At 40.2% G+C, this 12665-nt stretch overlaps 1 protein-coding gene across 1 annotated transcript; it reads left to right on the top strand.

Annotated features, from left to right (window-relative positions):
- The first annotated feature begins 2975 nt into the window (after nucleotides 1-2975).
- LOC148714569 (uncharacterized) lies at nucleotides 2976-3866 on the top strand. The gene has a single exon (XM_088713808.1). It carries the CDS (start codon nucleotides 2976-2978, stop codon nucleotides 3717-3719), a length of 744 nt encoding a protein of 247 aa, XP_088569934.1. The 3' UTR covers nucleotides 3720-3866.
- Nucleotides 3867-12665: the final 8799 nt, after the last annotated feature.

Below are 12665 nucleotides of genomic sequence, written 5' to 3'. Positions count from 1 at the left end.
AGGGTCTTACCGGAGTACTATCTCCTTTCAAAGATCTCTCATGACTATCAAATAGATTGGAAGAAATCGGCAACATACCTCCTTGAAGAAGAACCCTTTCTTCTTTGATCTTACTCGCAACGGAGGAAGAGGAAGGAGGAATCTTTGCGCTTGGATCTTCCTTGCCTGGATGCCGTGGAAGAAGAGAATGCAGAGGACCCCCTTGCTGCCATGGAGAAAGAGGAAGAATGGGCTTGGGCGTGGAGGAAAGAACTCCTTCTTTCCTTGGGCGAATTGATCTCTTCCTAGGTTCTTCTTCTTTCTTTCTTTCCAACACTTGAAAGAAGATGAACTTGTTCTCCCTTGCTGCCGTGGAAAGAAGAGGGGAAGCCTCTTGCTGCCATGGGAAGGGAGAAGAAAAGAGAAAGGGAGGCGTGGAGAGGAAGAGAAGAGAATTAATTCATAATGTCTCCCTTGCTACCCTTTTATAGATTGGGTTTAAGGCTTCTCCTAATCTTATTAGGAGTATGGGACTATAACCCACCTTTGGATTAATGCCAAGTGTCCAATCCTTGTGCTCACAGATGCATGACATGTGTCCACTTAATCAATTGATTAATTTCCTAATCATTAGGATTTCTAATCTCATTAGAAAAATTAATTGATTTTGGAGCATGCATCCTACGACGCCATGTGGACTTTAAAGTCCGCATATGTGAACATGACTTAAGTCATATTCATCCTACGACGACATGTGGCCTTTAAAATCCACACAATCCTTGGTTTAATCAAATTGACCCAATCATGAACCCAAATCAATTTGGGTCGAACCCACTTTGATTTGGCTCATTAAATCATCCCAATTGCAATCCAATTGCAATCTATTCCACTTAATTCTTCTTCCATTAACTCACTAACACTTAGTGGGTTAATTCAATTACCAAGCATATTGATGATTGATTTCTATTGTGATTCCAAATCATAATTATAATAGTCTGACTAATTAAATCCTCTATGTGTGTGACCCCGTAGGTTCTATTCTGACTGATAGTGAGACATATTGAGATCTCCATCTCAATATCACTGAAACTCCTTTCAGTAGACTGAAACGATTTCAGTTCTACTCTCAGGGTTCACTGATCACCAAGTGAATGCTTTCGAGTCTCACAATCCACTAGTGACACCTAAAAGTATGTGGTGGCAACCCAGCAGAATGGAATGTCTGAACCTCTAGGTGCAGTTAGCGTATGATACTGTCCCTCTATCATGGATCCCGACGTGACGAAGGTTATTGATATCTCGTCAAACCCTATCGTCTGTCATATGTCAGATTTATACAACTTCCAGTTCGAGATATGGAAAACTCTTTTTCTAAAATACCTGATCAGAAATTTATCGAACTTAGTCTCATAAATCACATAGGATCACTCCTAATCTATCAAGATCGATAGGTCCCATCTAGATGCAACTCTATTCCAAAATGAACCTACTGTAGCCAATCCGCACTACAAGGACCCGAATGGCTAGGGACTAAGTTCACATGCTCGTCAAACTATAGCAACCTCATAATGAATAGCTGAGGCATCGCAGGTCAAAGGACCGGTCATACAACTGCAGCATAAGTAGTCACTGACGAGTGGATAGACATCCATGTGACTACTATCTTTGGTCACGCTCAGTACCTTGTTCTCTAACAAGTACTCGCATAATCACTCCAGTGTCTCTACACCGTGGACTCGAGACTCGTCCATCTGACTAAGTGATCTGTGCACTAATCTCAGCGGATCGATCACCGTCCCTCGTGATGGATCCATCGATCAGGAGCATTTAGAAATTAATCCCTAATGACATATGTCTCAAATTCTCAACTTCTTAAGAATATGTGTCATCATCTATTAATTTTTTGGACGATTCATGGACACATACAAACATGAATGAAAAAATAAATTGCCCAATCTTATTTATTAATAAGTACCAAATTACAAATTTATGCCCCAGATTACAAATATGCGTCAGCCACGTTAGCTTCTAAGGCATACTTCTAACAACCATATCCATTAGTCTGATTATGTAAGTGTAAGTTATATTCATATATATATATATATGCATCCATCATACTATCAAAATATGATTTAATAGAAAGTATTATAAAACTATTCTTGCTTCTCATTATCTTGATCATTAGCATAGCCTTTGTAGCCAAGCACATCTACCAATAGGCAAATGGGGCGATGGATGGGTCACCTCTTATGTAGCGGAGCATTCTAGAGAGTTCTTATGCACGACTGCACTTCATGATATTTCATTTTCTGGTTTTGTTGGATGTACTCATATCAAAAGTTCATGATCCATCCTTCTTATAAACATATAAAAAAGCTAACTTGTACATGCCAAAATTAAAAATCGGACATTAATAACAAAAAAATATCACAAATTTTTGATAGGACAAAAAAATATAAACAATAACCAAAATGAAATTGCACAACCTAAAAACCAAAATAACTGAAGATGAATCTACACAGCATAACTAACAAAACATGCACACGCATGCAAAGTCTCGTATAAAAATTTCAAAAATTCAACAAAAATTAATTGAAAATGACCATACAAATAGAATAACCTAAAGGTTCGTGTTATATTATTCGGGGCACATGTACAAATAACCGTGTTTGTTCCCTTATAATTGAAAATTAATTCAAGGAAAACTTCCGACCGCCCAATTTGCTCCAAACTAGACCGTTGGCCTGCCAGGTTTTCTTGCTCTACCGACCCTATCCTGGGTCCGATTGCGACCCACCAAAACCGTTCGCCGTATCCTAACCCTACTCCGATTCGAATTGAGACCTGCCCCTACGCGGGTCCAAATTGGACCGTTGGTTTAATGAAGGCCCCTGTTTGTATTTCCTGGCCGTTCGTGCTTCTCTTTCTCGACGGAGAAAAGAAATCAAGAAAGAGAGAAGAGAGGGATCAAGAAGAGAGATCAAGAAGAGAGAGCCATGGCAATGTCTGAGAGCTACAATCTGGGCAACGCAATCGTCCACATGGAAGCCCGTAGAGTGCTCGCTCCGCAAGTCCAACCCCAAGTTGTCGTCGGGATTCGCTTCACCAGCTTCCGCATTCCGGCCGACGATCTCTCCATCGCGCCGGCGACTTTCCATCGATTCCATCTGGTCCAGATCCCGTTACCGACAGCTCTCCCATCGATCGTCTCCTCCGTGGTAGCCAACCTCCACGGTGTCCACGGGACGGTCCGGCGGTTCTGCAACGACCGGATACTCCGCTTCTCCTCCCTGGCCGCGGCGCAGATGATGGACGACGGATCGGCGCTGGAGCTGCTCGTCCACGTCGGCCTGCTACTCGGACAACGTGGGTCGGACGAAGACTTCGACCTCATGCTTGAATGGATGATGGACAATCCTCCGGAGGAAGAGGAGGAGATGGCTGACGCTGTGTTCGATTATTACGTCTACGAGGATGACGACGCCGGCCATGGTGGATTTGGCGGTGTGCCGGCGAGCGGGTCTTTTATTGAGGGGCTGCAGCGTTTCGCGTATGGTCGAGGAGACGGCGCTCGGGAGGAGCGGTGCATGATATGCTTGGAGGAATTCGATGCCCCGGCGGCAGTGAGCAAGACGCCGTGCTCGCACGCCTTCCACAGCCAGTGCATCATCCAGTGGCTGGAGAAGAGCCACCTCTGCCCCATTTGCAGATACCAGATGCCCACGGCCAGTTCCAGTTGACAGGACCATCTTTTGTTTAATTTCTAATCTTTGTGATTATGTCCGACCAGTATGTAAATCATACATTGTACAGTGATTTGTTCTTTATTTAATCAGTGAAGAGATTTTCACTTTCTATCAGTTTACTGTGTAATCCTCTGATGTCTTAGGGTTCGATCGTGCACCATATAATAGATATGGTTGTCGCCCTGCACTTTGGGAAATTATTGGGAAAGAAGGCTTTAATTTGATGTCACCATATAATGGAACACAGCTAGGCCCGACAATGCACTCTGATTCAGCCCGACCATAGCCTTAGATACTAACCTTGGGTCCAATTTGGGCTTCGACTCAGCCCAGCCTGACCAGCCCATTGGCACCACGCCTTTTCAGCTTATAGTGGGGTTGAAAAGGATCGAGCGCCCGAGTCTTATATGTACATGCTTTTATTCGATTAACATACATAGATGCTTTTATGCGATTCATAATGTTCTTGGTCCATTTTCAGTAATTTTTCATCTTGCAAGTTTTAGGAACTTGGAGGTGCAAGGAAAGGATGGCAATGATCATTTGAGATTGGATTGTCGGATATGTAAATGAGCTCATAACCTGGTTTTACCTTTCAGTGATTGGGATTTTATGTTAGAACTAGCTAGAAAGACATTCTTTTTGTAATTGTCAGGCGCTCATATTAGGAAGAAAACTAGGTTTGCAGCCCTAATGAAATTATTAGCTCACATGACATTACTAAATACTGGTTGTATGGTCATGCTGGCATGATTCTTCAATAAATCTTGGAAAACCGATTGTTCTATAACGGAGGCCAAATATATGACACAATTTTCAATCAAATAAGCAGGCCTCTTAATTGCAAAGTAGTGCAAGAAGGATGAGATGGAAGAGAGCATGAGCAACACAAAATTGATTTTAAAATTTTCATTCGATGTTTGTGTTATTTCGGAGTGGGTTGATGAGGATGGTTAGATCATGGGGCAGAGTAGAAAAAGAGGGAGAACTTCAAGGAAAAGATGGCCTTGGAGAGGGATTCAACAAGGGTCTCGAGGCCAAGGACTTAGGGCTCTGAGCATCAAGGAGGGAGGGTGGTGATTCCTCTATGACAAAGAATAAGAGGAGGAAGAGGATGAGGAGGAGAGGAAGAGGGAGAGGAAGAGGAGAAAGGCCACCATGGATGGAGAATGGCTAAGGTTTAAGAGAGGAGATGAATTAGGAGCCTTTTGATTAACTCTAAAATAGTTAGTGGATCTGGAGGAATAAATATGGTTTAGTCTTTTGAGCCAATTCATTAACGGTATCAAGGGTTAAATAGATGACTAATCCATATTGACATAAAAAAATAATTTCAAAAATTTTAAATTTTTGGGATAAATGTATTTCTCGACTAAAGTTGAAGGGGTTTGGTTGTATTTTTCCCTTGCTAATTAGTTTGATGAGCAAAATTGTTTTAGTTCTTTATTTTATTATTAGAAACAGAATATTAAAACAAATACTATTACTAAAATATTAAAGAAGGTGATAATATGATAATAATATCGTCATCAATTAATTCATGCTCTATAATATATTGATTATATTCATATTATTAAAAAGAGATAAGACAAACTAATTCAACAAAAGCACGGTAGTCTCACCATCTATTTCATGGGTGGCTATATCTCCCACATTCACACCAACCAAACAACCATACTACTAGGAAGTGACTTTCCACACCATACAAGCCATGAAAGTCACTTTTCCAACCACTATTTTTGTAGCAAATCCAAGAAAAAAAAAAGGGTGCACTTTTAAGAAAGGGCACTTTCTAAAGCGTCACTTTCAAAACACGTACCAGAAAGCCACGCCCGGTCAACTTACACAGTCAAACAGGTCTTTGACTGGAGTAAGGGTACTGAGATGGCAAGCATAGCAATTAGATACATTGCAATTAAGTGCGCAAATAGGTTGGATCGGACCGAGTCATGAATGACTCCCATCCAACTCGATTTCTTGTTTGGATTCTAATGTTAGACCCAGACTCAGCCCAATAGAAGATTGGGTCGAGTCGGGTCGGGTCTATTGCTGAAATTTTTGACCCAACAAATTATTCAGGTCGAGTTAGGTCCATATATAATCCGGTCCCAACCAAAAAAATTTGAGTCCGGGTCAGGTCTTCCTCTCTTCATCTCTTGTTTCACCTCTCTTTTTTCTCAAGTTACTTTTTCTCTCAAAAGGTACATTCAGTCTCCTCCTAGAACCAGAAGATACAATGGTTAGAATATTATGTCCCAAAACTTTAATACTGAGATTTATGTTAACATACTAAGCTCTTGTTCGCCTCTTTTATAGTGTTGCAAAATATTGAAATAGTAACAGCAAGAACATAACGAAATGTTTCAACTCATATTAATTTCTATGAGAGTCAGCAACAACAAGAACAACAAGTACTATATAGAAATCCAAATAGATGTGGAATTTCATGATTGTTAGCATTAGAAAGCTCTTTTCCTATTTTGGAGATACTAAGAAAAGTTTTTAAGAAACTTTTATACTTCAATTGCTGATTTGCTGATTATGTTCAAAGCTAGCAGGTTAATTAATAAAACTTATGCTAGTTAGCATCTTTTGTAGACAAACAAAGATAGGTGGGTTGTCATATGTTTTTAAATTTTGAGACAACAAATTATGATTTCACAAATTTATATGTTTGGTTCTGTAGTCAGATCCAAAAGTTTTCTAATATAATGGAATTAGATATTTCTATTCTTGTAGACCTTTCTCGTGTCTTATCCTCTTGTTAATTTTTATTCTATACCTTTATCTATCTGACGACCAGACACCTCATATTAAGAGTTTCGAGTGATGGTACAATACCAGTAACACTAGTACTTGTAGTGCGTTGGTACCACCAAGACATATCGAGTACTAGTTTCTTGTTGCTGAAGTAGACCTGAAAGCTCACCACAAAAGAATATATAGCATCAAACAGTCTTAACCAACCCATTTAACTAATTCACACTTGGGTAGTTGAAATTTGAACACATATGGTCAATCAACTTCATGCTAACCCCTAGGGTTGGAAACCTAAAATTGCCCAAAATTCAAACAGGCCGGGTCAAGTTGGGTCTAAATTCAGTAAATCCATATCGACCCGAAAAATGAAACGAATCCAATTTTAGAACCTGACTCGGCCTTACGGATTGTCCAAAACAGATCGGATCGGATCTAAGCAAATCTGGTCGGTCGGATAGGGTCACGGGTCAACCCGACCCATTTGTAGCCTTAATTCTAATCAAGTACATGTCCTTGCTTTTTATTTTTAATTTTTGTTGAAAATAGAGAGCAGGGAATACTCAGTATTAAGTCGGTGAAAATTTTGGATAAATTTGATAAAATAAAAGGAAATGGAGAGATATTTTAACATAAGGGAAGGAAGAGAAAGATGGATGATCCTTCTTGAGAGATATTTTAATATATGAAAGTCCTAGAGTTCTGGCAAAGGATTTTTCCGAGTCCTTGGATTTTCAAATCCATTTGAACAAAAAACCTTTTGAAAAGAGCCAATAACTTACTACTTACTGTAGAACTTGTTTTAAGAAGTCAAGTTTATCCACAAATAGAAGTGTGCATTTCTTCTGTGCAACAAATTTTTAGTTTAAAAAATAGCTGTTCAATATTTTATGACCAGACCTCCTAAAACAAATTGGAGGAAAATAAGTTAGTTTTTTGCATATTAGGCCCAATATTATGTATTATTATTTGTGAAGACCTTCCTCACTGATATTTGCAAGTCAAGATAAAAAATTGTATATATTTATGCAGAAAAAACATTGAGTTAAAAATTCCCTTTGTATGTTTTAATGGCTGTTCCCCTCAATGCCCTTCCCATTGTCTCATAGAAAAATGTTTGCTTCCTTGGAGAAGCTTACATTCTCCTTCTCCAACTCATGCTACATTTTTGTGTGGGCTTCTTCGATGACTCCGATGATGCCACCTCTACCTAATCCTCCTGCAAACTAATTTGGGTGGTTAATTTGATGATTCCAAAAATCAGAAATCACTAGAAGATATATGCAACTTATTGAAAACTCAATCAAATTCATTAAAACAATCGTAAGCATTGGGTGCACTGCCCATGCCGAAACCGCTACCATGATCAACACAATTGCCAAGAGGCATCAACATTCCATTGGTGCCATCACACCAGCCATGACAATGATGGAGGCGGAGGCGGCGATGGTCATAGGGCTGTTGTATGGGAATGAGGAGGGTAGTTTTATCATTTTATAATCTTAATGACCTCCTTCTTCATCGATCCGACCGCGGCCCTCACTTGTCTCATCTATGATGTAGTTAAGGTTCCCCATATTTGCCAGTCAGCCAAATTAGAGACTTTGGTTCTTGTTATAAGATCTCACCATAGCAACCCAAATGAAGAAAGGTCGCCAAAATTTAAAAGTTTGTATTTGAACTAATTCTCAAATTGCATCAACATAATTAAAATCTTCATTTTAAAAGTACTTTCATATTGATCATCTGAGTTATTTTACCAATATCTAACTCATCCAAATTGGAGGTTGGATGAGAAAGTTATTAATGATTCATCAAAGAGGTGTCTCATAAACTTACAAAAAATTATGAAAATACCATTATAGGGCGAATATTTTTTTATTCTTATTCAAATATTTTATTCTTATTCGAATAAATGTTTGAATAAGAAGTAGCTAACAAGCCACTCCATAATAGGATAATCTATACTTGGCATATCAGCGGCTGACCAGATGAACACATCAATGTTTGCATAGAGAAAGTAGATGAGCTACTTCCTTATTTCCTCATCTAGTAATGAGCCGAATTGTACAACTTGGTCATCTCCTTCACCATAAAATGGAATGGAGATTAGCTCCATAGCCGGTTCTCCACACTGCTCTTTGTTCATCACGAATGTCTAGGCCCTCAAAGGGCAACATCTCGATGGACCTAGTTCTTCCTCTAATAGCTGCCACATAGCACTGCCTAGCCATCGCTTGGTCACTCTGACCTCTTCGACTTTGTTTTTAGCAGGAAACCTCATCATGAGGTGGTAAGTTGGTACCACGGCCCTCATTGCGAAGAGGATGGGACCTTGATGACCAGAAAGTCAGCAAAAAATTGTTGCTCGCCAAGGTTCTTAGCTGGTCGTAACTGAAAGAGTAATGATGCCCTCAACAAGTATCAGATTTCCTGAGAATCAGATCAATGGGGAACCCAATCTCCTCAGCCAATCTATTAAAGTTTTCATCCTCTAAAAGGCATCATAGAAGAGGCTGTCGACTAAGCTTCCATTATCCGTTAGTATTTGCCGCACCTCATAGTTGGCAATGGTGAGAGAGATGACCACCATATTATCATGTAGGGTTTGAACCCCCTCCAGGTCATCATCTAGGAATGATATCGTCACTTCTACCCAAGGCCTTTTGCACCACCTCTCCAGCTCAGGTTGCTCGAATGTAAGCTCTTCAAGCTGATGAATTAGATCCTCAAGACCTTCACGGTAGGTTGGTTGTCATCTCGCCTTTTGGGGGAACATCTGTTATGACCCGCATCTTCTCCTCTCCATCGCTCATCTACATGCCTACCAAGGGGCCTTGGTCAGATAAAGGTCTCGATCTCATCTTTCAATTGTAAGCATTTCTTAGTATCATGCCCGTGGTCCTTGTGGAAGTAGGAGTACTTATTTTGATTTTTGCTATGAGCAAGAGCTTTCATCCTTTTGGGTCCTTGTAGGTATTCTCAATTCTCAATCTCCATAAGAATTTGTGTCCTCAACATGTTAAGAGGAGTTTACCTTTCGAATGTTTGGCACCCCTTTCTTTGCATCTTGACTTTCTCCTCAATGCTTCTTTTTCTTCTCAGCTCTTCCTTTTGCCACCCTTCCCCAGCCACCTCCCTCCAAGCTGCCATGGTCTCTTTTTCATTTATATACTTGTTCGCTCAGGGCAGTAGCTCGGCCAAATCCTTGGGGGTTGCTTTTTTATAGCAAAAAGTAGAAATGCGGACTTCATCCTATTTTTTGCCATAGCCACCATAACTGTCTAATCCACATCGCAAACCTCTAATGACTCGATGTTGAAGTGCTTAATATAGCTTCATGGTGAGGGTTCATCTTCTCTCTTCTTCATGGTCAACAAGCTTGTTAAAATCTTCTTCTACCTCTGACTGTTGTTAAAATCGACAATCGACTAAGCTGATCAAAGGAGTGGATTGAGCTAGGTTGGAGGCTAGAGTACCAAAGATGGGCATCTCTCATCAATGTGTTGGGAAAGCTCGACACATGACTGCATTAGTCACCCCTTGTAGCAACATGAGAGCCTTAAAGCTCTCAAGGTAAACTATCGCATCTGAGGTCCCATCGTAAACCTCAAACTGAGGCATCCTAAACCTTCTCGACAATGGTTCCTCCATAATCTACTTGAAGAAAGATGGTTCGATCATCATCTTCAGATCAGCCTTAGCTTCGATGTTTCTTCCCTCAAGGCTTTGATCTTGTTGTTCAGCGCCTCAATCCTATGATCGAGGTTGGCATCCCTCATGGAGAGCCTCTCCAGTTGGGGCAAAAGGAGCCATTCAAGTAGAGCGCATCTCAAAATCAGCATCAGGGTGGCTACCTCCTCGATGTTGCATGGACTTCTCAAAGCGATGGTTGGTATTTTGCACTGGGACATCTTGGCCTACTAGGTGGTATTTTGCACCTAGATCTAGCTCAAAGCGATGGTTGGTATTTTGCGCTGGGGACATCTTGACCTACTAGTGGGTCGGTGTTCAGCTATTACAGGTTCTGCACCTTGGTTGTTAGAGCCTACACCTATTGCACGAGTAGGTTGAACTACTCAGTAGTGATGGTCCTAGAGGCCGGCTAAGGGTTCTAGGATCTTTGGGGCTATGTTGAGTTTTATTGGACTTCAGTTAAGTTTGATTGGTGGTTGTTCCTCTTGACTTCATATTCTTAGACCTCCAATAAATCTTATGACTCTTCTTCTAGTGTCAATCTATTGCCACTCAAAATCTAGCATGATAGAGTTAGACAATCTGGTAAATCAGGATTGGTTGGCTTGGTTGGAGCTAGATTGTGCAATATGAGAACCGGCGTACAAAAAAAAGAAGCAATAAGAGGTTGCCCAAATGTGTCCAATGGGGAACCATCCTATGCTTGAGTGAGGCAGTTTCGATGGAAAGAAAGAGATTTGAGAATAAACGAGTTAAGAGCGAGGTGAAGATCTCTTCTTGGGGTCTCCTGGCTGGGTTTATATAGAAAGGAGGGTCAGAGTTCGTTGCGATCTAGTTGTGTGATGTTTGGATAAGCAATTATAATCCTTCCTTATCTGCCACCTTGAGCAGTTACACCCTTCCTTATCTGATGTGCCGAGATCACGTCGAGCTGTAATTGTCCATGCTATTTGCCTGGAGGTTCACTTCCTCGACTGTTGATTTGCATGCCATATCTCAACTAGCTATTGGTCGGACGAAGCTGGCAAGCACAATTTTAGTAGGCGTCGAATCTATGTCGTATCACTTCTTTATCATGGTTTTGCATGCCTAATTATAGACAAGAAAAATCTTCAATTGTAGCCTGTAGCCCGCGCCACCCCACCCCCCCCCCCCCCCCCCCCCCCCCCACACACACATAAACTCCTATAGTTGAGTAATGGGGGAGAAAATGACTTGAATTCTTTTTAAACAAAATATTGTAAATTGTAATAGAAGGGAAGGAAAAGAAAGATGGATAACTCTTTCCAAGAGAGATTTCAATATATGAAAGACCCATTATTCTAGCTTGATATTTGCAAATCAAGGTAAGAAATTGCATATACTTTTATACAGAAACCTTTGGGTTGAAATTGTTGAATTAAATCAAATAATTTAAAATTTGAAAACCAAAATTGGTTAACGGCCAAGTGGCAAGCATCCGTGCACAAGCAAAGGAGCAAACATGGAAGAATTTCTAATGAAAGCAAACCATGACAAGTGTCATGTATCCAGCGCAGGAGCAAACATGGAAAGGCCCCTCGAAGAAGAAGGAAGCATGAACGGCCAAGATGCAATAAGCCGAAGAATCAAAGGAGCACAAGAAGACACGTCATCAATCCGCGGGAGGGGAATCTTCTTCTTTTGACGTGCCTGAGCCTATATAAAGGGCTCTAGGGATCATTTCAAAGTACAATCAAAATTTCCTCTTCTCCCTATTCCAAGAGTCTAGATAAAAAAAAAGGCTCTAGGGATCATTGGGGAGAAAAGAAATAAAGAAAATTTTTCTTCTCCTCATAATTTTTCTAAGTTTCTTTTGAGCTATCTGCAAGCGTGAACATGCTCTTCTTTCTTCCCTGGAGGTGCACTGATGGGGAAGACGTGGTTCTGTATTGGGTCGTCGTATCTCTAGGAGATCTGTGCCAGCAGACCCGTGCGTGGGGGGCATAAACTTTCCTGGGACAGCGCATCAGCGTGCTTCGATCCACAGGCCATCTTCTCTCTCTTTCTTCATTTTATTATTATATTGTCAAGTTAGTTATTTGCTAGTTTATTCTTCTTATTTATTGTTTTTGAATATTAGAAATATTTAATTATATTTGTGCATCTAGGCTAACAATCCAGGAAAGTTTATGTACGGTTAGCACTAGATTTTAGATTGCAATATTTATTAAATATTTTGCTGCATAATTATAAATTGTTCTATTTTAGCTGTTACACATTTATGCTAGCTTTACTTTAATACTTAATTTTTCAAGCAAAATATTAGATTGCTTAACCTCCAAGAGGTTTATTAATACCTCCATTTGGACTCCTTACGGAGTAATTTCCAGATTCCATTCAAACGAAAATTCGGAAATTAGTTAATTCATAGGAGCTAGCTTAATATTGCACTTAGGATAAAATTGAATGATATCTAGTGAAATTATCTATTGAATAATGGTGTCTAAGAAAAGCTTGTCAAAAAGG

This window comes from Phoenix dactylifera, chromosome 2, assembly GCF_051530095.1.
Source record: "Phoenix dactylifera cultivar Ajwa chromosome 2, Ajwa_hap1_PhDact_Kaust_v1.1, whole genome shotgun sequence".
Taxonomy (NCBI): Eukaryota; Viridiplantae; Streptophyta; class Magnoliopsida; order Arecales; family Arecaceae; genus Phoenix; species Phoenix dactylifera.
The sequence above is the reverse complement of the archived record's forward strand: the minus strand, read 5'-3'. Positions and strand labels throughout refer to the sequence as shown.